Source organism: Echeneis naucrates, chromosome 3 (assembly GCF_900963305.1).
Source record: "Echeneis naucrates chromosome 3, fEcheNa1.1, whole genome shotgun sequence".
Lineage (NCBI taxonomy): Eukaryota > Metazoa > Chordata > Actinopteri > Carangiformes > Echeneidae > Echeneis > Echeneis naucrates.
This window is the reverse complement of record NC_042513.1, coordinates 8,700,416-8,724,296: the sequence shown is the minus strand read 5'-3', so window position 1 is coordinate 8,724,296 and position 23,881 is coordinate 8,700,416. Positions and strand designations below refer to the sequence as shown.

The following is a 23,881-nucleotide window of genomic DNA, read 5'->3' as shown; positions in this document are numbered from 1 at the left end:
TGATTTAACATTTGTCAGCCACTCAGTGTCTAGTCAGCCCTGTCCAGTATCCAGCCTCCTTTCTATGTATTGGTCAAAGCCATTAGGCAAAGAGGGGTGTGTATCTTTGGTGTGAGAGTGTTCATGTATGTGTGTGTTTTTATCTCTTTTGTGTTTTTCATATATCCATTGTGAGAGCAAGTGAATTATTTGCTCATACTCTCTTTCTCTTCATCTCTTAATGTCTTGCTGTTTTCTGTGGGCCTTCAACACACACACACACACATGCACGTGTGCGCACATGCTTACACACATAGGTGTCTGCATGTACATGAGCACACACACACGCACACACACACAATTGCACTGAGCAGGAGTATCTCCTCCTTATGCATTATACATCCCTCTTATCGCTCTGTGCCATTACGTGTGCTTAGATTTTCTAGATAAGCGATTTTGGCTTGAGCGTCAAATGAAATGCTAAGAGGCAGGCTGTTAGCTCTGAACTTCTGCTGCGCTTTGTGGGAATCATCCAAGCCAATGCTTAATTATTCCAGTTTTATCCCATACAGTGTCTTATTTAGTGTGTGGTGAGAATTGTATCTCAAGCACAAACAAATAGTAGTATACAAACAAATAAGGCAAAAGAGTTCAAGTCATCCGTGTTGCTGTATTGAAAGTATCATAATTAAAAAGGAAAAACATTTGTCTCAGCCAGAACAACAAGAATGTCTTGAGTGTATTATTTGAGTAAGTAACATCAGTAATTATTCATTGCACAAATATAGTATCATCACAGAATATACAGTCATTGATTCAAGGTTCTTTGCCAATGTGCCAGTAACATTTCAAAAACAAAAAACTGAAGAACATAAAAATGAACATGGACTCTGTTGGTCTCTCTATATATGTGCGTGTGTTTGAGCACATGCACACTCATGTGTCATTGATGAGGATATCACTTGGAGAATAAAAGCTTATCAGCGCTTGTAGCACTCTCTCCTTCTGGGATCAACTCACGGATGCAATTAACTTAAATCTGTCTGTTGAAATTTGATTGACTGCAACAAACAACAAATTAATCCCCCTTCGGCAGCATCCAAACATGAAAAAAGCAGGCGGTGCAGTTTGTCAGAGTGGAGGAAGGACTGAAACAGAATGAGAAAGAGGGCGAGGGGAGCGAGAGAGAGACGTAGACACAGCGTGAGGAAGAGAGAGTAGGTAATCCTAGGTATGTGTTTCCCGTGCTTATTTTCTTGCTTCAGAATTTTTTATTTAATTATTTGCCTTCTGGAAACTCGCATTAATATTGAAAAGGCATTTGCAGATGTCACTTTGTGTTGCCTAGAAAAGAGAGGGGTGAGCAGAAGAGAGGTGGGCACCTCAGGCATAAGTGAATGCTGTGGCTGGCCTTTCTGGGGGTTGCATTGCAGTCGTTTATCTTCATATCCACTAGCTGACTCTGGCAAGGTGGGCTCTACATATTCAGCATATTCTAATGACATTCTGAAGGTAGATTTTGCTGTCTTGTGGTAGTCAGGGGCCTTGAAACCAACACAAAGGGCTATGCTCTCATACGTCACACTGCTGGCATGCTGCCGCATAACTGCAAACAGTTTGATTCTCACTTGCATAGTTTCTGAAATGCATCTGTACAGTATGTTCAGTCACAGTCCTACTCTGTATTTTTGTAGAGCATACGTAACAGGCCCCACCTTGTAAAGTTGCCCTCTGAATAATTAGATCCTGGACTGCATTATTTCAGAAAGCACTCCAGTGTCACTTTGTTTTACATTTTTGTGGTGTGTGCAAATGTATAGTAGTTTGACATTTTCATCTGCATTGTGCGCCACACTTTCCTTTTCTTCAGTCATCACTTTTTTGCATGTGTATTACCTGGCTAATGGAGAGGCGTCAAGCGGGCTTGCTCTGCTTTTCTGGAATAGAAATTGAATTTGCATGAAATATGCTCACACCAAATTGCATCTGACTCTGGGAGGAGGTAATACGTGACAGTCGCCTCTGCCAGAAATGATTGTGCTCAGGAAAACGCTAGATGACGATGATGTTGATGAAGTATTCTTCTCTGCTGAAATTGAATGCCAACAGGATAGGGGAGGTTAGCGTTTTACATCTTATACACACACTTCCCTTTTCTCAGGAAAACTATCCAGTCTTTGTCACTGTGCAGTATATTCTAAACAAAGAGAAATGCACAAAATACTTCTATGCTTAAAATGGATTTTGACAAAATGCTCCATATAAATGTGAATGTTTTACTGTATAGAAATAAGTATCTGATGTTTTGAGAAGTAGCTCTAGGCTTTTTAAAATGAGCTGCTGTGCGCAGTCGGTGAAAACTAAATCTGAAGCTAATTTTTACACAAACAGAAGACAGTTGCTCTGCATTTAATTCTTCTTTAGTCAGGTGAATAATAAGCAACACCTTCAAAAGCTGTTTAAATTTAGTTTTTACACCCTGTTGATTCTTACATTGTATGCTCTGAGGTAATTTGAGAACAATGTTGCTAGTCTACACAAATAAGCATACAAAAATAACAGGAGAGCAACGACTTGTGCTAAAGGTACAATGAACAGCTATCATACCAGCTATACACCAACTTTCAATCATTCATCTCATACCACTTTTTCGTTTCCGGATCACAGGGGGTGCTGGAGCCAATCCCAGCTCACTCTGGGTGAGGGGTTGTACACCCTGGACAGGATTCAGCCCCCCCTTGGAATTCATCTTTTGCCATATACAGACGATTACTCAGCATCTGAAAAAGAAGCTGTAGTTTGGAACAACATTCAACAAGAAGCACAAAATTTGTATAAGTCAGAAAAGTGAACATCATAATTTTTCCTCATAATGGACAATACGCTGTACTACAGTACAGAATAGATTTGTGTTTTTAGTAATTGAAATTGGAGTAATTGAAAATATACCATATAAAAACCACATTTTGTTTGTTTTGTTATTGTTTTCTGTCCCTTGCCACTGTATTGGTATACACAATCAGTTGTTGTGGATTACGTTTGAAGACATTTAAGAATGTCCTACTTGGTTTGGATGTATCTCAGGCCGTCTGTTTGGAGCAGCAGGAGAGCAGCCCTTCATTGGCTCCACACTGTCAAGTGCCTTCCCTCTGGTCAACCACCCGGCCTTCGGAGCCCTCTACACTGCTGGAGCAGGCAGACCTGAGTTTGGAGGCCTGGGCTCCCTGGGCATGTCAGCTGCTCTGGCTACCCACCCCCAACTAGGAGCCCTTTCTGGTAAGATAGGGACTTTTGATTTTTGAGCAGCATTGGCAAAAAGAGAACACATCTTACTCCTCTCCGCAACTTTCCTCTCCTCTCCTCTCCTATCCTTGGCTCTCCTCTCCTATAGAGTGGTGGCGAGCTGCTGAGGCCCATGGACGGGGAGCTGCTGCCTTTCTCCCCTCTTTCATTGGCTTCCCTCCATTCTTCACCCCTCACATCCAGCCCAACCACAGCGCCAGTCCTGTTCAGATCAGGATGCCAGGCAAGAATAGCCATACCCCAGCCAAAGGTATAACGACATCAGTAAAACCAATCCACAGATCCTCACAGTTACATTATGGACATGGAAAATTGGTATTTGTACTTGAATTAATGCAGTAATGTAGCAGTTGACAAATGTGCCTTTACATTTGTATTACATCGTCATATCCGCTGTCAAAACTGCCCAATCATATATGTCATGTGTGTTTAAGCATGAGATACTTTTAGTTATTTTTCTAAAGAAGTAATGCTACTTTGCAATGGCAAAACAAAACCTAACCCTTATATCTCATCTTCTCTTTTTGTTTGTCTACTTCCCCCACCACCCAAATCCACTTTTTCCTGTAATGAGACAGATTTAACGACTTTCAGTTCTCACTTATTCTGTCAAATTCTTTCCTCCCCTCTTTCCTTCACTTTCCCTCCCCTAATCTCTGTTTCTTGTGTTCTTTAATTTCACAGTATCTTTTAATTTATCTTTTATTATGTAAACTGCTAATGTTGGACCTCTAACCTTGCACAGCTGGCATGTTTGATGAAATACATCTATAAATCAATATTTTTTTTGCCTCATTCCATTCTGTATCCATTCAGATATTTAATTATATTGAAATGAAGTTCTCAGAAAAGATGGAGCAGACTGGTAATACAGTAGGTCTGTTTTGTGTTCTAGGGGTGAATGGGGCAGTCAATGGCAGTGGGGTCCGTGCTCCCACCACACAATCAGGGAGCTTTTCTTCAAGTCCAGCTCCCGTTCAGGCATCAACTAAACCAACCAAAAATTCAAATCCCTCTAATAGTCACCATAACAGCCCCCAGAAAAACCAGGCAGTGTTGTTGGAAAAACCAATCCAGAAGCCTAAGGAGAAGGTCTGTACTAAGATTTAGTAGTACATTTTGAAATAACATTTAAAGCACACATTTTATGCATCATGCAATAAAGCTCATTCTTGCTCTTTTTTTCTGAACACAGAAAACCCGAAAGAAGCCAGCAGACACTTCTGTGGCAAGCAACAGTGAATCAGGCACATCCTCAGACAGCTCAAGTGACGGGTCCCTCAGCAGTGATCTGGAAGACCTAGCTGAGGATGATGAGGATGATGATGATGAGGAGGAGGATGATGAGGAAGATGACAAACAGAGTGAATTATCTGACTCTGAGAAGCGGGCAAAGAAGAAAACAAAGGTAAAGAAGAATGGAAGAGAGTCGATAGTAAAAGTATTTTTTGTTGAATTGAAATTATAATGATCAAAAAGATAGAGGTCTCTTTTTATGTGAGTGCAGACCAGGAAACCTAAGTGCCCTAGGCCACTCTGGCCACAGTGTGCTTGACAGTACTTGGTGCTCATTGCCTTCAGTCATGAAAAATGTATCCAAAATGTTGAATTAATTAAAATAAATTATCATGCCATGGGACTGGTTTTTGTTCTAATAGTTCTTTATGCCCTCCCCCAACAGATTTTGACACCAGGCACTGAAACTGCAAAGACTGACAGACCACTCTCTGCAGAACCACAGGACAAGAAAGACACCCAAACCCAGAAGGTTCCCTCCAATCCCCCAACCCTCATGTTGTTACCCCGCTCTGTCTCCCCTCCTGCCTTGTCCCAAACATCACCACTGGCTCTGCACAGCTCCAAATCCCGGACAGAGAGGCCACAGCAACACTTCAGTGTGATTCAGTCCACTGGCCTGGCTGCTAACTCAAAGGCCCTGGCACTCCTCACTCAACCCCGTAGGGAGTCTTCGCCGTCTTCCTCCCCCATGGCCCTCACCACATCTCCAAAAGCACTGTCCAGTACTGCATCTCCTAAACCTCCCAAACTACTGCCCTCTTCCTCCCCACAACACCTGCCCCTCTCCCTCTGCTCATCCCCTAAGCCTCTCTCTGTCCCCTCCCCACCCCACTCCACTATTCCACTGTCTACCTCCCCAAAACCTTTTGGGTTGACCGCATCTGTGTCAAGCTCCCAGAAGTCATCACTGAAGCCACCTCAACACACAGTTCCAGGCTCTGCCAAATCCAACAAAAGGAAACTGCTGGAGGCTTCGCTTGCTCAGATCAATGAGTTCAGGCTTAAACAGGTAATGGTGTTATTTCTTTTATGATATCCACAGTCTTCTACATATGCACACTCTATTTAAAAAGCTTCAAAAAAGCTGTTCCTTAACCAATAAGCAGTCATAAATTTATCCACCAGAGTTCAGTTCAAGCTGACACATATGCATTTACAGATCTGTACCTGCCAAACATGCACACTGTACAGTATTTAATTTTGCTATCCCATATTAACAAAAAACTAAGATTTTAGCTAATGTTCCAAATGACCTCTTAAAAATTATAATATGGCCTTGAGCAAGCTCTTAGAACAGTAGTTGAATATCACAGAGAATCTTCGTTTTGCTTACTTGATTTAGCAGACAGTCTTACTGAATATAGATCTGTAGGACAGAGGGATTAGACATCGGAAAACAGATAAGTAAATAGTTATTTCCAAGGAATGCTTATATTCACACATTTGGTGTGACAGTCTTGACTTCCTGTTCTAACATTGGGAGAAACAAGAGTTAGAGTACGAGAATGTTTTGTCATCAACTGTAATTAATGACTACATCTGTACAAATAGGCAATTGCTAATTTGTGCTGAGCACAATGAAATGTCTGCAGAACATTTGTCTGCAGACATCCTCCTGCCTTGTAGTTAAAACTATGTCCCTTGCAAAAGGTTGCACAGTATTTTCACATTTTGACTTGTTTATGTAAAAGTTTTACCCAGATTTTGCATTTAACTGTTTGCAGATCACCAGTTATGTGGTATCATCTTTCCTGCATATAAAGAACATTGAGCTCTATGAGCCATGTGCTAACATGGCTCTGTTTTATAAGTATTAACAGTTTGGGACCAATTTAACATGGCTACAGTTGCTTTACTGTTGCAAAGATTAGCCTGTTAACAAAATGCTTTCGGTTCAATTATAATTCTTAAGCAGACCTTGGTTCACCACATGTGCTCCTGTATTATTTATATTATCGGGCAATTCAAAATAAAATGCTATAACAACTCCCATTTTTCTTTGCTTTTGACTGCTCAAATTCCCCTTCTTCAGATGAAATATGAATGATAGCACAATAATCAATAAGCAAAATCTATTGAGAAAAGCTCATTCTGTGAAATTATTTCCCCTTTCTTTTTTTACCAGTGTGGAGAAGTTTACAACGAGCTAAATTCCCCTTGGGGTTCAGCACTGTTACTGTATTTCATGGTCTATGAAATTGATTTGTTTCACTTAATATCACATCCAGTTGAAAGTGCAACATTAAAGTCTAACCTGCCTTTGCTTAAACACAGATTGGGCCAAAGTTGGCATTGGTGTAAAATAAACAGATATACATGCAAATGTACCCAGTTGGATGATGATGAAGCTTTTCAAATGTGCTACTATTTTAGAGTGATATTGAGTGCCTCTTTTTCATTGAACTCAGCCTACTACAATGTCTTTGGTTGTTGCATGTATGTTCTTTTTGTTTCCTAGAAAGGAGCTTAGACACAGTTAATTTTACCACTGTCCAGGATTATAGTTTTGTCACCTTTTCAAACAATCAGCAGTGATGTGAACTAAGAGCTAGAGCAACTCCACTTTGTCCTATTTCTTTCCTAATTTTTTTTCTAATCTTTCTTTGTTCCTCTCATTCTGGCTCCCTCCCTCCCACTGACTGTTTGCCTCTCCTTGTTCTTTCCCTCACTCCTCCTCCATTCCCAGACTCTCATGTCCCAAGGGCAGACGTTCCCAGCTGAGCTAAAGAAGCAGCAGCAGGGGCCAAACAAGTCTCCCAAGAGGACGTCTCTGTCTTCATCGCCATTGCCACCTGCTCCGCCTCCTCCACCCCAGAACAATCACTCCAACCTTTTCCTCTCGAGTGCCCTGCTGGGGCTCCCTGAACCCCACCACCCCAATGGAGTCATCCAAAGTACCACTCAGGACGCACCTTTGGCCCTCATCAGCAAACACCGCAAAGACTCTGCCTCTCAAGGCAAGTCTCCTCAGTGTGACTCTGACACTGGGTCGATGCCAGTCAATCTGAGCACAGGGGCCAGCAGGACCCAAGCAACCACCCAGGCTGGGCCTCCGTCACAGCCCCCCACTACCTCACCCCAGGCCACAGGCCATGGATCTAGAAAGAACAAGTCCCCCAAGGGTAAGGGACAGACAGCAGGGCCGGGACAGGGACAGGGACAGGGACAGGGACAGGGACAGGGACAGGGACAAGCGGACCCTTTAGCTGCCTGGAAGGGCTTCTCTCAGAACCATCTGGTACAGTCTCTAGTAGATTTGTTTCGGGGAGGAGAGTCCGGGATTGGAATTCCTGGAGTTAGTATCCCTGGAGTCGGAATCCCTGGAGTGGGGATCCCGGGGACATGTAACCCCACAGCTGGTCTCCCTGCTAATAAGGAATCTGATGACTCAGGAGATGATGATGATGATGAGGATGACGACTTTGAGGAGGAGGAAGATGAAGAGGACTCAGATGATACTCTTTCAGGTTTGTACCTTCTGCGTAAAGAATCAGGCTAACATTCCCAATTTAATAATAAGCTGACAATAAAATCTGAAATTGCTACTGCTGAAAGTCATTTCATTATAAAGGCTTAACTTATTATTTTTGATTGTAAAATTAAATGATTGTTGTGTATTAAATGTCCCAAATTAGTGTAAAATGTTCATCACAATGTGCTGAAGCTCCAGTTGAAGTCACAACATGACTTTTGCTCAACTCACAATTGCCAAAAAAAATCTAAAAATATTTACTTTACAATCAAATAAAAGCAAACTGAAAAAACAAGTTGAATAGCTCAAAGAGCTGAAGGTTATGTTTACGTCTAATTGATTCATTGAGCAATTGTTTAATCTTAAATTAACACATTCATTCTGTCAACCCTTGAATTCATTCACTACTCATTCATTTTATCATTCATCTCAAGTCTCACCTCCACAACAACTTGTGTCTTGGTTTCCCATTTCAGAGTCTGACAGCAACTCAGACAGTGACGTCTCTGGGAAGAAAGTAAAGGAGTTAAAGCTGCTGCCATCTGGATCATCTACAAAGGAGATGACTCCCCGTAGGCTAACCAAAGGCCCAGAACTACTGAACACCTCAACCAATCACACCGCCACCAGCTGCTCCCCTCTCAACCTACAGGTCATCAAGACACCCACCATTGTCACCAGCTCCAGTGCCTTGGCCTATCACAGTTCTCCAGGCTCATCCTCCTACAGCTTAGCCTCTCCATTAGGTAATGTTTTAAAACTCAGAAACTGTAAAAGTGCAGGGATCTTGGCTTTATTAGAGTTCTGCAGTGATTTGCCCAAGAGCTTTCATAACCTGTTCGGCACAATAGCACGGTTCATTTCAGCCTTTTTATTATGCAGAGAAATTACTCAAATCATAGAAAATAGGATATATTTCCAGCTTACAGTATATGTTTCATATAGATACTCTAACCTTTCTTACGCTGCAGGTAACTTTCTTTTCTCGTATGTTGCTCTTGTGCATCAATGTATAGTATTCATCGGACAATAACATAGGATTTAATTAATCCCTTTGTTCATACATACCTACTTTGGCTTTCTTAGCTTTATGATTTCTCTCTTCTGAGGGAATTGTGTGTAAATGCAATTTGAAAGGCTAGTAGACATAAACATAGAAATCTTTGGTTAGGTGCCAGGTATGATTACTGTTAATTTCAGGGGCTTTGGCTACTGCTGTTGCTACTGTGTGTGGTTTCTAGTCATGGGCTCTGCTGTCAAATTGATGGTTGAACTCTGTCTCTCTACAGGCTTAGGGAAGAGGAAGAGGGTGATGGATGAGAAAGAGTTGATGACACCTCTGGAGCTGGGGTATGTACAAGAGTCTGAGAGAAAGAAAGCTCTCATAAAGTGGCTCTCTTCAGATTGTTGAAGCTCTTAGCACTTGTATGATCACGTCCACACATGGCCAGAATAATAGAATAACACTGTTTTTTTCTGAACATCTGTGCTATTTTTTTATTCCTGAAAACCCAGGTGGCGACGTGAAACAAGAATCAAATCAGTGACTGGACGGCCACAGGGCGAGGTGGCCTACTATGCCCCGTGTGGCAAGAAACTTAGGCAGTACCCAGATGTGATGAAGGTACCTCTGCCTTACGGGACTCTGGCTTTATCTACATCAATGATACAGAAGCAAATGCTTTGAAGCATACAGATGAGCAGTTTGTGACAGAGATTACAGTGGGATACGCTGTGGGTGGTGTGGGTTATGAGTTATCACAGAAGGACATTTTCAGTAATGATTGGCACACTGCTCCTCCACATTGCTCAAACGAATGCTTGGGTATCAGGATTTGTTGTATATTATCTGTGCTATGGTTCCAGATGCACTCCACCCCCGACCCTGCTTTCTATGACCCTAATAGTGAGGGATGATATACCTAGATTCACTTCTTTTTTTCACCCCTCCCCCACCCCCAAACCCCACCCCCAACAGAAAAAGGTGATTAATGTTTAGTGTTGGGATGCACAGCTTTGGCCTCGTTTTTACAATATATTCCAGTGTATAATCTCCTTTGCTTGATCCATCAAAAGCTCAACCACACTGAATGTCAAAACTGCCTTAAAGTGTAGTTTTCTGTTCAAAAAATGGATACTTAGTTAAATTCATTCACTGTTAGTCAGTCAGTAGGCAGTAAAAGGCCTAGCAATGCCACAGAAATATAAGAAAGGGCCTGAATTGTGCACCCCAAGGTCAGAATCGTTTTTCTCTCCTGAGAGCTCTTGCTCTTTTTTGTCCCCTGGCTTTTATAATGATTAGTAGCATTGCACAGATGCACACTGTAACCTTAGACTCCCTTCAGTCTAGTACCTCCCAGTTGCTTTTCAATGTCGCTAATTTCGCTTTTTTTTTTCTGCCTAAACCAACGCCATTATCATTTTCTCTTCTGTAGTATCTATCCAGAAATGGAATAAGTGGCATCACGCGTGATAATTTTAGCTTCAGTGCAAAGATAAGGGTTGGTGACTTCTATGAAGCCAGAGAAGGACCCCAGGTGACTGCCTTTCATCTCTCTCTCTCTCTCTCTCTCTCTCTCTCTCTCTTTCTCTCTCTCTTTCCCTGATCCCTGTTCATCTTTTTATCTAGTGTCAGGCAAAGCTCATGCAGCAGTCACTATCAGGGCATGGATAGGATTCAGCCAAAACCCTCAGTAGTCCTAGTTTATAGATCTCTCATTGTGCATGAAGAAATGTAATAATCAGCTGACATTACTTCCACAGGTGACCAGTGATAAAAGCCATGTTATCGAACTGTGATAGAAAAAAATAATACCAGAAAATGTATGTGTGGGAATTATTTGAAACAGAATAGAGAAAATACTTAATCAAACATGAATTTCTGAGGGGCCGGAGACACTAGATGATCACAGATAGATCAGTGAATGAGTGAATCTCAGTTTAGCCAGCTTCTTTCTGTGTATTAAAGAAAATAATATATATTATTTGTATTGAACGCAACAAGTCAGAGTCCAGTTAGCTAATGATAAAACTGCACCGTAGTAATATGAAATGATGCATACCAACAAGTCCCTTACTGTTATATCTTACTGTACCCCTCCCAATCTCTCCACCTCTACCCTTTTCTCTCTACTTACTAGGGTTTACAGTGGAGCCTGCTGAAGGAAGAGGAGGTCATCCCTCGGATTTTGGCGATGGAAGGTCGGCGAGGTCGTCCCCCTAATTCAGAGCGTCAATTAGCAGGTGAAGGGGCCAAAGGTACCCGACGGAGGAAGGGACGACCCCCTAATGTCGGCGATCCTCTGGTGCCTGAGGGCCCCAGTCCCAGTGAGGTCAAACTTCTGCGCAAACTGGAGGCTCAAGGTTAGCAGAGCAAATGAGCCCTGAAATATGTTTGTCATGAGGGTGTGTGCCATTAATCAACCAGCCATTATTCAGGCTGCCAAAACCAAGGAAAGTGTTGCAGTCAAAATATTCCTTCAGTATGCGGCTGCCATGTTTTTTGTGTAGCGTTGCCATAATTGCTAATTATTTTATTGTGTAAAATCCTTTTTTTGGCACTACGGATGTCTGTACTGCAAACCTTTAGACATATACATTTTAGCACTTGTTAAATGTATAATTTATTTTTGTGTATATTTTAAGAAATCTAAAATCATGATCTCAGATCTAGGTTTTTCAATGAAATTTCTTGGTGTTCTATGCAGAAATAGCCAGACAGGCAGCACAGATGAAACTGATGAGGAAACTGGAAAAACAAGCACTTGCACGTGCAGCCAAAGAAGCTCGGAAGCAGCAAGGTAAAGTCGAGCACAGGGTTTTAAGGATAGTGGTGGGGGTTACTTAGCTTCTTAATTGGTCATTGTAAACCAGCTTAACTTTAATGGGTGGAGTATAAAGACAGCAGGGCCTTTGTTTGCATGTATATCTTTATTTTCATCACTCTAATGCCCAACCTTCCATTTTCTTTCTGCTCTAATCTATGCTGCTGCTGTGCTGCTGGCATCAAATATTATCCTTATACATTTCTTTTGAATTCCTACACACAACATTAAGGCTAAAATAATTATCTCAAGTAATTCCTTAGCAGTCACTTAAACTCAGAACTAGAAACAGGCATGTAATACATTCTGAAATGCATAATGCACATATATATTCGAACCAAATGCAATTCTTATCTGTGCTTTCAACATTGCTTTTTAAACTTAGTTACACCTTTATTGCAGTTAAAATAGGAATAATTAGTCCAGATCTAGTATATAAATTTAGTGACACTAGTGACTTAAGAGTTACCTGCTTATATCTAAGCTGTCCTACCTGTGTAAAGTCCCAGAATCACCGATCAGCTCACATTTCCATGCCTTCATGTAGTTTAATTATATTCTACAGTGATAAGACTGCAATACAACTGACTAGAGTTGTAGATGAAAAAAACATAATCTAAGTGTCCTGCTGCTCTTTGTTTAGACTTCTAAAATTATTAATGCTTAATTTTTGTTTTCATTATTATGGTAAGTTTGCTGTGGTTTAACTTCTCCCAAATATTTTGCCAACCTTAACAATGCTTCTGTGTGATTGTGTTTTGTGAGGCTGAGTCATCTCGATTGGGATTTAGATCTCAAAATTTCTTAGCCTCTCATGTAACACAAATCATGCTTTCAATGGGACTTCCTGAATAAATAAAGCCCAACCACTGTGATTCTCTCAGATATGAATACAGTTTTTAGCCCAGCTTTGTGGGTCATTTTTTGCAGAATCTAAAATAATGCTGACTTAACTCTTGTAGCTATCATGGCAGCAGAGGAGAGAAGAAAGCAGAAAGAGCAGATCAAGATTCTCAAGCAGCAGGTAGGTGCTGACAAATGTTTTTTCCTCCTTTCCACCTTATCTAAGTGTCCTGACTTACGCAGTCCCTGTCTGCACTGCATGAAATGCTGAATAGTAATTTTGTGGCGCTTCAGAGCTTGCTTTTCAATTACCATCATTACCTCTAGCACTAAGTGTATTGTTGTGTGTGTTTTTTTTTTGTTTGTTTGTTTGTTTGGGGATTTTTTTGGCCACCACAATTGGAAGAGTGGTTATAAAGTGATTTTATCCAAGTGTGTTTACTAGCATATCAAATATTGAGAGATTATTATTATTTATTTATTTATTTTTACAGGAAAAGATCAAGCGTATTCAGCAGATTCGGATGGAGAAGGAACTCAGGGCGCAGCAAATTTTGGAGGTACAGAATTTGATCCAACATCACCTCTGATTAAGCAGAACATTCCTGGATAGCTACAACCCCTCAGTCTATAGTGTTTTAATCTTCCTAAAGCTCATTACTGAACAGCAGCATGCATTGGAGGGAGTTGCGTCTTCTTAGGCATAATTCCACATGGAACTAATGCTAAATTGGTCTTGGTTGACGGCTGTTGAATATTAAAATGGCTGTTGCTGCCTCTTCAGACCTTATTTAAATTGGACAGAAAAGTCTTTTTTTCATCAGACAACAGTAACAGTTTAGCATAAGTGGGTCGAAGAGAAAAAAAAGGTGCTGTTTTCCACACACACACACAAACAGACATGCCAAGATGCATTCACATCCACACACACACACACACACACACAAACACACAATTATACTGTTGGAGCTTCAAAGTGTTTTAGCAGGACTAAATCAATTTTGAGTTGACACGGTTGGCAAGCCACTCTTAACGGGAGGCTTCAACATTTTCACAATTACGTGTTAAAGAGATACATTATTCATTCGCTGTGTTTTACAAATTTGACTGGCATTCAGGAGCATGAAATCTTCGCTCAAACCAGAAAACTGCAAACAATCAGTTAAAGTGCAGCAAAGTCCTCACCCAAGACTGATTGATATGTCTGTCTCTGTGACTCTTGACTGTAATCTTTATTCATAGGCCAAACGGAAAAAAAAGGAAGAAGCTGCCAATGCCAAAATATTGGAGGCTGAAAAGCGGATAAAGGTATGCATTTTTTAAGAGACTCTATGACACAAAATTCCAGTTAGTTTTATTTATTATGTGTGACATTTCCCCCTTTTTGTTGAAAAGCAGAATATGGATTACTGTATGTACCATACAATGAAAGTAATGAGAGTCTTTTTCCACTTAAGAAGTAGCTGGCAAGAAAATTAGAGCAGCGCTTTGAAATTCCATCAGTCTGTGGTGATTTTCTGATGATATTGGCACTATGGAAGAATATTGATTTTTTTTTTTTTTCTTCATCTTTCTTGCCTTCAAGGAGAAAGAGTTGAGGAGACAGCAGGCGGAAATTCTGAAACACCAGGTAGGCATTCTCTACAACTTCCTCAGGCCTTTGAACATAGAAGTGTGAATAAAACCATTATCTCAGACTTCACTAAGAACTTGCAGGTGTGTGTGTGTGTGTGTGTGTGTGTGTGTGTGTGTGTATGCGTGCGTGTGTGTGTGTGTGTGTGTGTGCTAATGTGTTGATATTTGTGCTTCTTTCTACGTTTAAACAGCCATGTGACTTTATATAAATGTGGTTCATGACCAAAAACATCTATTAAATGAAAATCTTCAATATTTCTCTTTATTGAACCCCATGCTTATTGGTATTGGATATTACTTCTGTTGCTTAATATTTTTGCCAACTCTCTCTGCCAGGAGTTGGAGAGGCATAGACTAGATATGGTATGGGTATGTTTATTTTTGTACATCTAACACCTGCATCGTGTAACTGGTTGTGTTATGGTTGTCATAGCAATGCATTAAGTGTAGCACTGGCTGCTGTCATACTACATTCTTCTGCATGGCTTTCCAGCAAAACCAACAAAAGAGAAAAAGAGTCAGTATGCTGCCTCCATATGCTCGTCCTGAGGGACAACTGACCCTGTCACGGTGGCCAGGCAGCTTCTGTCCTCCTCCCCCATACTACCCCTTCTACTCAGAATGCATTGCAAAGACTGCTAGCCAATCCACACTCACTGTCTGAAAGTGCACTCGAGGAGTTTCCATCCATCACATACATTGTCTAACTGTTGTATTGGAGTAGCCTGTGTTACCCATGAGTGCTTGACGATTTCGGCCCAGACATTGAGCTTGTGTCTGTTCGTCCGTGCATCTGTACCACAGTCCACAGAGTGCTGGACTTTAACCTGCCCCATCCCAGCCTCTCTGTCATTCACTGTTCCTGTACTCTGCACAAGAAATGAAGACAGCTACTGGGAATCTATTTGTCTTGATGGTGGAGGCACTTCCAAGTAAACACACCAACACCCCTCCCCTCCCAAGTTTGGTGATGATGCAGCACAGCTTTTGTTTGAAAATAAACCTGATGGACTGTTGAACAACAATGTAATCAGTTCCACCATGAGGACAGATACGGTTCCATGTAGCAATTTATTTTAGCCTGGCTGTCTTGCTTGTAGCCCTTCTCACTCACACAGTGGCAGCTGAATCTAAAGGTCTGCCTATATCTTTCACAGAGGACTCTAAGGCGATTGTTGCTTCAGCCTCTTGTGCCTACACTTGGCACACAGTGACGGGGGGCAAATTGAGATAATAGTAATCCTGGTATTAAAGATTGTCATGTGCAATTGTATTGCATGTGATGTATTGTAGTTTCTTATCATAATAACCTTTAGCATATTCAGTATATTTGATGAATTGGAAAGCTAGAAAAAGTCAATGCCAAAAAGGCCACATGCTTCATATCCTTTTTGAACTTGTCCTTTTTTAAGTTTTCCATTTGTAGATAAATCAAACCAATAAGAACACAGAAATAATGCTGCAGAGTGCTTGGCATTCAGCCTGTTTTGTTTATCACAGTGACAAAACGATCCTCACAAACAGCCTATTTTAGTTACTATGTGCTGGAAATGTCCTTGGCAAACCCTAATAGTGGCAATTGTGTCTTTCTGGTGGATCAGAGGGAATGACAGCCTGATACAGTGGAGCGGGAAACCTAAAAAGATCAAGTGAAATGATAGTCAGTCACTGGTGATTCCTGGGCCCTTTTGCAATAGACTGTGTAACATAGATGTCTCATCCTCAGCAGTTACATACTGTGCTAATACTTAAGCTGCCAAAACCACTGAAGTGGAACTGCTCTTTTGTAACATCTCTTTACCATCCATTCCTCTTTGTCGCCCACCTCCCCAAATATTATTAGAATGATGTGTCAAACAAACATTAGCATTGACTCATGTAATTGAATTTTATTATTTTGATCGTAAGGCCAATGTGGCATGTCAGAAGATTTCTGGTTACCAGCGTTTTGTTGCTTTTGTTGTGTCAGCTTTAGTTTAGAGGCGCCGTCACCGATTCCAGCTGCTTCTCTTTTTGAGCCTGTCATCACATCTACTTTATATCGCATCTATGTGTTGCTTTTTGGTTGTCATTGTACTACTGTACTCTTCACTTATGCTTCCACCACACATGTGAAAGTGCATACATGTGAAGCATTGTTCTGTGTTTGTTCAAGTATGGTGCCCCTACTGAATTTACTGCATCAGTTTTACATTAATAAACACTACATTTTGTCAACCTTGAGGTCTAGATATACAATTTATGTTTGTTAACGTTCCCTTATGATTTTTACCACTGTAGGAGAGGGAGAGGAGGAGGCAACACGTAATGCTGATGAAGGCTGTTGAGGCTCGGAAGAAAGCAGAGGTAGTCCATATGCGCACAAATAAATTCAGAAGTACACATACAGTCCACTCTATAAAAAGAGCCTCAGACATTATTCCTTGGATGGATTCCCACTTCCTCTCTTCTTTATACATTTTTCCTTTCCATTCATTTTTTTTCCTACACACTTACCAAGTCAAAAGATTTTGGCCCTGAAGCACTTTTCCTTTGAATGCACAGCAACATTAGGCTGAATTCTAATACTGCTCAGCAAAGTCAAGTAAACCTTATTTCCGTTTTCACACACACACATACACACTTTACTTCCCTAATGTTCCCTTGAATTTTGGACTCTCTAGGAGCGTGAGCGCTTGCGGCAGGAGAAAAGGGATGAAAAGCGCCTGAACAAAGAGCGTAAACTGGAGCAACGGAGGCTGGAGCTGGAGATAGCGAGAGAACTGAAGAAGCCAAATGAAGACATGTGTCTGTCTGATCACAAGGTAGCTTAGACAATAGTTCATATGGTCAGTGTTGTCAGTGTTAGGTTGATCACAAAAAGAAAAAAGCAACTGACAATCAAGTTTACCTTAATTACCGACTTTGAATTTGTACACAAGGCAATGTGAAGCAATTGCATTTAGGGTTAGGGTCACAGTCACAAAATGTCTTTGTTATTATTATTATTATTATTATTATTATTATTATTATTATCACTATCATTATTTTTATTATTGTTATTTCTTGCTGGCCAGTTACTTGAATAAGAGTGCACGATGTTAACCGTTTTTATGTGTGGTAATGTGTGCCCCCAAGTGGTTAAAGAAGAGCACTGCATATTGTATAAAATGACAAGTGGCCACTATAAATTCAAAAGCACCATCTTGATAACAGTAAACAGACAAGAAGTCTACTCCCACTTACCTCATTTATGTAAATGATAATTTTCTGTTCTCAAATTTGGATTAAACACAGCAAAAACCAGATGCCAACATCTGATAAATCTCAGTAACTCACTTTTCTGTGTTCAGCCTCTCCCTGAGTTCTCCCGGATTCCAGGACTCATCCTGCCAGGACGTGCTGTGTCAGACTGCCTGATGCTGATGCAGTTCCTGCGAGGCTTTGGGAAGGTTTTGGGGCTTGATTTGAATGTGGACGTGCCCACCCTAGGCATGCTACAAGAGGGCTTGCTCAATGTTGGGGACAGCATGGGCCATGTCCAAGACCTTCTGGTGAAACTGCTTTCTTTGGCTGTCTGTGATCCTGGTTTGCCACCTGGACAAAAGGTGAGTCAGTATAAAGTTGTTTCAATTCTGAATTGTGCCTGTGTGTAGTTAACTGTGTATAACCAGTGCAATTAGTTACAGTTAGAGCCAAGAAAGAAATATAACACAGATTGCTCTATTTGGTTATTTTAGTTAGATGTGACATCATGTCACTAAAGTAATGTTTATTAATATTGTTAATAAGTGCTTATCATACCCTTGTACATGAATACAAGGGTATGATAAACTCAGTAAATATGACACATTGCTTACATGTAATTTATTAATTCACAAATGTAGTGTCTAGACCCACTAAAGAACCTGCAATCTTAATATAACCCTTTAACCCCTTTTTCAGACGAAAACCATGCTCGGGGACCAACTTACCAATGTTGGCATCAACAGGGACAATGTTTCCGAGGTGCTACAGATGTACATGGGGGCCCATTGTGCCAATACAGAATTGGCTCCTCTGGCCTTCAGTCTGAAAACCAAGGCCTTCCAGGCCCACACGCCTGCCCAGAAGGCCTCAATTCTGGGCTTTCTGGCTAATGAGCTGGCCTGCAGCAAGGCTGTTATCAGGTAGGTGAAGAAGGTGAACCTGAACAATTGAATACCGTTGAGTTAATGTTCTGTGTAAGTGACATGTTTATGGATGTTTCTAAACTGACACAATATCTCCTGTACATTTTAATTAACATAATTGAAGCACATAGTTACGCTGTAGCTCATCATTCTCACACTGAAATGCTCATCTACCATTTACAATATATGCTGATATGTTGCTTAACATTCAGTCACGTATTTATTAGTCAATAATGGTATGTTTTATTGATGCAGTGGAAACTGCTTAATAAAACTTCCATGGGGAGCAGTAATTGGCACAGTCCTTTTGATTGTAAGGAAATTATGCAAGCGTTAATTTGTGCACTGGGATACCAGCTTATTAAGCATTTTACCCGGCCTGCAGATTGTTTCCAGCTGCCGCAAGCTTTTATCTGTTATTAAATATATATTTGTCATTATTTTCTTGGAGCAAAAACACAGATGTACGTAGGCGCCACTGTAACTGATAGGATTACATTTCCTTTTGCAGTGAGATTGACAAGAGCCTTGATCAGATGGCAAACATGAGGAAGGATAAGATCATTATGGAGGGAAAACTGAAGAAGTGAGTTTTCTACAATATTAAACAAGAATGATTTAGTGTTCTGTATATTGTCAGACTGAACCTCCATGTGTACTTATCCAGGCTCAGGACCATTTATGCCAAACGTACTGGGAAGAGAGAGGCCAGTATGGGTGTTGAAGAAAACCAGTCTGTCGGGACTCATTCTTCTGCCGCTAAGCGCAAGAGGAAACTGGGTGGAGACAGCGAAGATGATGAAGATGACGATGATGAAAGTGATGACCAGGCAGAGGAAGAGGAGGATGAGGAGGAGGAAGAAATGAAGAAAGTAAAAAAAGTGGAGCCATATGATGAGGTAAAGGGCTAGATGTATCTATACATCCATTATCAAAATTTACCATGGTAGGTTGCTTGCAGATATTTACTGTTTTTCGCTTGTCCTGTCAGGATGATGTTGACCAAGCCACTAGCATTGAGGAACTGGAGAAGCAGATAGAGAAACTAGCCAAGGTATGTCACTGTTCACATTAATTTAAAAGGAATCAGACAATGAGCACATGGATCGTTGACACTAATAACGTAGGTTTAAAAACAGAGCACATTATAAGAATAGTCTCTTGGGGGAGCGACTAGGAGTGGAGAAACCACAGAGAGGTAGAGTCTTACTGCTGTTTTTCATTTCCCAGCAACAATCGTTGTGCTTATGCTGCGTTGTATGTTGCCATGAAGTCCTAATAAGCATGTTAGATTTTGAAATATGTGTGGTTATTAAAAGAAATGCTGTAGAATACACTGTTTATTAAAAACCATTAAGACAACCATGTCTTTTGTACATTCTATGAACATGCACACTTACATAGGGCTGTTTGCTAATGAAGGCATTAATTAGTGTAATAAATTACCTCATTAGCATAGCATACAATGCTCAATATAACACGGTGATTATAGAGGAACACTCCATAGTGCTTAGTAGTTTTCTTGATGGTCTATAAATAATGTATAGTGATCACAGAGTATGTTTTTTGTTTTTTTTTTTTCTTTTACCGCTGCAGCAACATCATCAGACCAGACGGAAGTTGTTTGAGATCTCCCATTCTCTGCGCTCCATGATGTATGGCCAGGACCGTTACCGCCGCCGGTACTGGGTGCTTCCCCACTGTGGAGGAGTCTTCATTGAAGCCATGGAGAGTGGAGAAGGTATTTACAGACTAGTATATACTATGTTTGATGAATGTCAAGCATACTTAACAATTATTTGTGAAAATGACTAAAATAAAATAATTTTTACTGTCTATTATAAGTAAACATGTCTCTTAAGCTGCAGTTTCAACTGTGCTTGGCACCATAAAATACGCTGTTGCTGTTTTACTTTATCTTATTTCTCTAAGCCTAATTACAGATTGCATCTAAAAACTTTAGTACTCTACAACAACTCACTTATCTCCCTGAAGCATGTATTGAATAATCTCTTCTGTTGTTAGACCAACCGCAGTAGTACAGCTTTGAGATACATCAGCAGTACACTATAATTTTTCTGCAGCACTAGAGGAACTGGAGGAGGAGCGACAGAGGAGGAGGAGGGCAGCAGAAGAAGTCAAGGTTAAAGAGGAACCTCAAGAGATTGAGTTGGAGAAAGAGAAGCCTACTAACCTTGATGGGCAGACCATTAGAACACATGGTTTGGAGCAACAGAAAGAGGAGGGAAAAGAACATGAGGAGAAGAGGAATTCCCCAACCTTCTTCTACCAGCAACCAGGTTGTGTATCAAAACTGTGCGCACTCCGAGATGTCAACAAGGAAGTTGGCAAAGAAACTGTGAAGCCAGAGGATAAGGAGAGCCCCAATGTGAGACAAAACAGCAGCCCCATGGGCACTCCTAATGCCACAGCTTCAGTTACATCATCTTCCCCCATACATAGTACCTCTGAGCCAGCAGTAGCAACAGCCCCCTCCATGGCGACCACTAATGATACTACAAACATCCCTCCCCCAGCCTCAACCTCTTTATCTGTCCCGTGCCTACCAGCCACACATGAAAGCCCAGGGAATACTCCTCCAACCTCATCTCCTGCTCCATCTCCACACCTCTCATTCCAAGCTAATGACCAGCTGCTCAGAGTCCTGACAGAGAGGAGTGGACACTGGTTCAGTCTGCTCCCCCGTAACCCCTGTGACCTTGCTTCCCTCACTACGACTCCTCCAGGAGCACCCCGTGTGTCTCCTCAGGTGTCCTCCACCCCAGCCAGGCCCAGATCCCCACCTCCATCTCCTGCCCTGCCTCTTACCCCTTCTGCTGCCTCAGCCTCTGCCAGCCCACACCATCCAGCTGGAATCCTCAACTACCCAATATCAGCTCTACAGGTGAGGCTACCAGAAAATATAAGCTTTAGTATTTTTATTATAATAATTTATTATTATAAATATTATATTTTATTTGTATGTGTTGGATCCCCACAGCTGTGACTCTCTTTTTTGTCATCTCTGCCTCCACCTCCCTCACCCTTTTGTTTTTATTCCTCTGTCCCCAGGTAAAGCCTGGTGGTTCATTGCTGGGAGTTTCTTTTGGAAACTGGCCCAGTGGCATGATAAGTCCCAGCCTGCCTCTGAGCAGCAGCCCCAGCCCCATGCCAGGCCACTCTCTGGAGGGAAACACAACAGCAAGCGTCTCCAGTAAGAGCGAATCACCTTTACCTCGCATTGAGAAAACCTCATCCATACCCTCAACTGCCTTGGAAATTCCCAAATCCCTAGACCACCCCACACCTCGGCCCATCCCAGAGGGTGAGTGACAATAAAATAAAACACTGAGAGAAAGTAAAACAGGATGTGATCACCCTCATTTTTTAGCTGAAATCACCTGCCTTAAAATATTTCACTTGCCTGAATAATCCAAGATAATTGGATTAGGTGGTGTTGTGCTCTGCTCTGCACAAATTCATTTGGGTACAACATAGCTGAATGAAGCACCTTTTTACAGTGATGTACGTTCATTGTCTTCAAGCCTACATGCCTGTTTGTTTTCATTGTCTCAGAGATGCTGACAGGGTGGTGGCGGGTTTCTGACATCGAGGAGCTGAGGGCTTTAGTCAATACTCTCAACAGCCGAGGCATCAGAGAGAAGGGTCTCCAGAGGCAAATGCAGAAATACCTGGAGATCATCCCCCAGGTTTGCACCAAACACAAAGACGGTAAGAGTCTCAGCACCTCTTCTGAGCAAATAATCATTGCATATAATAAGTCTCATTAACAAGATTGAAAGGATCGAGAGGATAAATGATTTTTACAGTAATACATACTGATGTGGTGTGTTGTCATTCAAACTCAGAAGAATGTCCTTGCTGATCCCCTTGCTGAATACACTGCCAACACTGCATTATTAATGACTAAACTACATTGCTTCATTGTGTTTACCTGCATCGATGAGGGTGTATGTGTATGTACTCATGGCTGACTTAAATCTCCCATGTCGTTAATCTAGTGGCCATGATTGAGCTGCGTGAGCTGGAAGAGAGCCAGGTCAGTGTGGAGTCAGTACGAGGCTGGTGTGTTGAGGAACAGGCAATGGAGATGGACATTGCTGTGTTGCAGCAGGTAGAAGAACTGGAAAGGAAGGTCACTGCAGCCAGCCTTCAGGTTAAGGTAAAATGCTAACACAAAAAGGCGAATATGCCCATACGCATTTAATGGTATAAATATGTTAAAGCATGTGTGGGTTCAGAGGTCAAAAAAACTGAACAGCTGATTTTCTCCCAGGGCTGGACGTATCCAGATCCCCAATCTGAGCGGGAGGACCTGGTATATTACGAGCACAAGCCCCCCACCAAACCAACGGCAGCGTCAGCACATGCAGGAGACAAAGACTCCAAGGAGCATCCAGAAGAGCGGGGGGAGAAGGGTGGGGTGATGCGTCACCCGGACAACCCGCTGGACATAGCAGTGACACGTCTGGCTGATCTGGAGCGCAACATCGAGAGAAGGTACCTGAGGAGCCCCTTAGGTACCACCATTCAGATCAGGCTGGATAATGTGGGTACGGTCACTGTCCCTGCCCCCGCCCCATCCACTAGTGCTGACAGGGAAGGGTAGGTCATTTCTCCAACCAAAGCTCCCCACTCTCCCACTAAGACCCTTTCCTCTCTGTGTGTGCTTTTTGTTTCCCATATTACTCAAAAAGTGAGGGTCTATGCTGCTTTCACAGCAGGTTTTTGTGGTGGCTTGTGGCACTTGTGTTTCTTTGGTCTTGTGCAGTTTTTAGGGTGGGTGGAAGAGGTGAGGCTCCCTTTAGTTTCTTTTCCTGTGAAGACATTTTTTTAACTGGCATTGTATACATTTTTTTTTCTGCAGTCATCTGCATGGTGTTGTACATCAGTAAACTTGGTTATGATCGCACTCATGGCTCCCACTATACAGAATACTTAAGCAGGTTCTGCTCCTTCACTCTTTCTGCATGAACGTCCCCCTAACATGACACAATCAGTGTGTACCTTTCCCCAGTGCCCCACACCCCCAAAATCCTCATGTCTGTCTCTGCACAGCTGGAGCCCTTTATGATCTGCTGTCTCGTTGGCGGCTGGTTCAGCTGATACAGATTACTGCTTTGTGTGTGTGTAAATCATATATTCACGTATGTGTGCGTTTTTGTTTCTCATCATCTTCCCATCACTCCTAATTATCCTCTCCCAGTGGTGAGGAGGAGGTGGCCCATGGCATGAAGGTTTGGAGGAAAGCCCTGAGTGAAGTACGCAGTGCTGCCCAGTTGGCCATGTGTATCCAGCAACTGCAGAAGTCAATTGCCTGGGAGAGGTCCATCATGAAAGTGGTGAGCAACAGA

General features: G+C 41.8%; 1 protein-coding gene across 10 annotated transcripts in view; it reads left to right on the top strand.

Annotated features, from left to right (window-relative positions):
- baz2ba (bromodomain adjacent to zinc finger domain, 2Ba) overlaps window positions 1-23,881 on the top strand; it is a 62,716-nt gene that overhangs the window by 36,235 nt on the left and 2,600 nt on the right. For 2 of the 10 annotated variants that reach the window (XM_029497492.1, XM_029497489.1), the window contains 31 exons: window positions 3,064-3,255; window positions 3,371-3,532; window positions 4,178-4,374; window positions 4,478-4,690; window positions 4,964-5,590; window positions 7,268-8,048; window positions 8,530-8,799; window positions 9,343-9,403; window positions 9,569-9,677; window positions 10,489-10,590; window positions 11,194-11,416; window positions 11,761-11,853; window positions 12,840-12,901; window positions 13,215-13,280; window positions 13,963-14,028; window positions 14,306-14,350; window positions 14,692-14,718; window positions 16,636-16,701; window positions 17,019-17,159; window positions 17,688-17,942; window positions 18,280-18,503; window positions 19,018-19,092; window positions 19,174-19,405; window positions 19,498-19,560; window positions 20,103-20,247; window positions 20,591-21,411; window positions 21,579-21,831; window positions 22,083-22,238; window positions 22,529-22,689; window positions 22,804-23,132; window positions 23,734-23,869. In XM_029497492.1, coding sequence (XP_029353352.1) covers window positions 3,064-3,255; window positions 3,371-3,532; window positions 4,178-4,374; window positions 4,478-4,690; window positions 4,964-5,590; window positions 7,268-8,048; window positions 8,530-8,799; window positions 9,343-9,403; window positions 9,569-9,677; window positions 10,489-10,590; window positions 11,194-11,416; window positions 11,761-11,853; window positions 12,840-12,901; window positions 13,215-13,280; window positions 13,963-14,028; window positions 14,306-14,350; window positions 14,692-14,718; window positions 16,636-16,701; window positions 17,019-17,159; window positions 17,688-17,942; window positions 18,280-18,503; window positions 19,018-19,092; window positions 19,174-19,405; window positions 19,498-19,560; window positions 20,103-20,247; window positions 20,591-21,411; window positions 21,579-21,831; window positions 22,083-22,238; window positions 22,529-22,689; window positions 22,804-23,132; window positions 23,734-23,869 — 6,353 coding nt within the window. The remainder of the gene's footprint in view (window positions 1-3,063; window positions 3,256-3,370; window positions 3,533-4,177; window positions 4,375-4,477; window positions 4,691-4,963; window positions 5,591-7,267; window positions 8,049-8,529; window positions 8,800-9,342; window positions 9,404-9,568; window positions 9,678-10,488; window positions 10,591-11,193; window positions 11,417-11,760; window positions 11,854-12,839; window positions 12,902-13,214; window positions 13,281-13,962; window positions 14,029-14,305; window positions 14,351-14,691; window positions 14,719-16,635; window positions 16,702-17,018; window positions 17,160-17,687; window positions 17,943-18,279; window positions 18,504-19,017; window positions 19,093-19,173; window positions 19,406-19,497; window positions 19,561-20,102; window positions 20,248-20,590; window positions 21,412-21,578; window positions 21,832-22,082; window positions 22,239-22,528; window positions 22,690-22,803; window positions 23,133-23,733; window positions 23,870-23,881) is intronic. The other 8 variants (XM_029497494.1, XM_029497496.1, XM_029497498.1 and 5 more) reach the window with 8 other exon arrangements.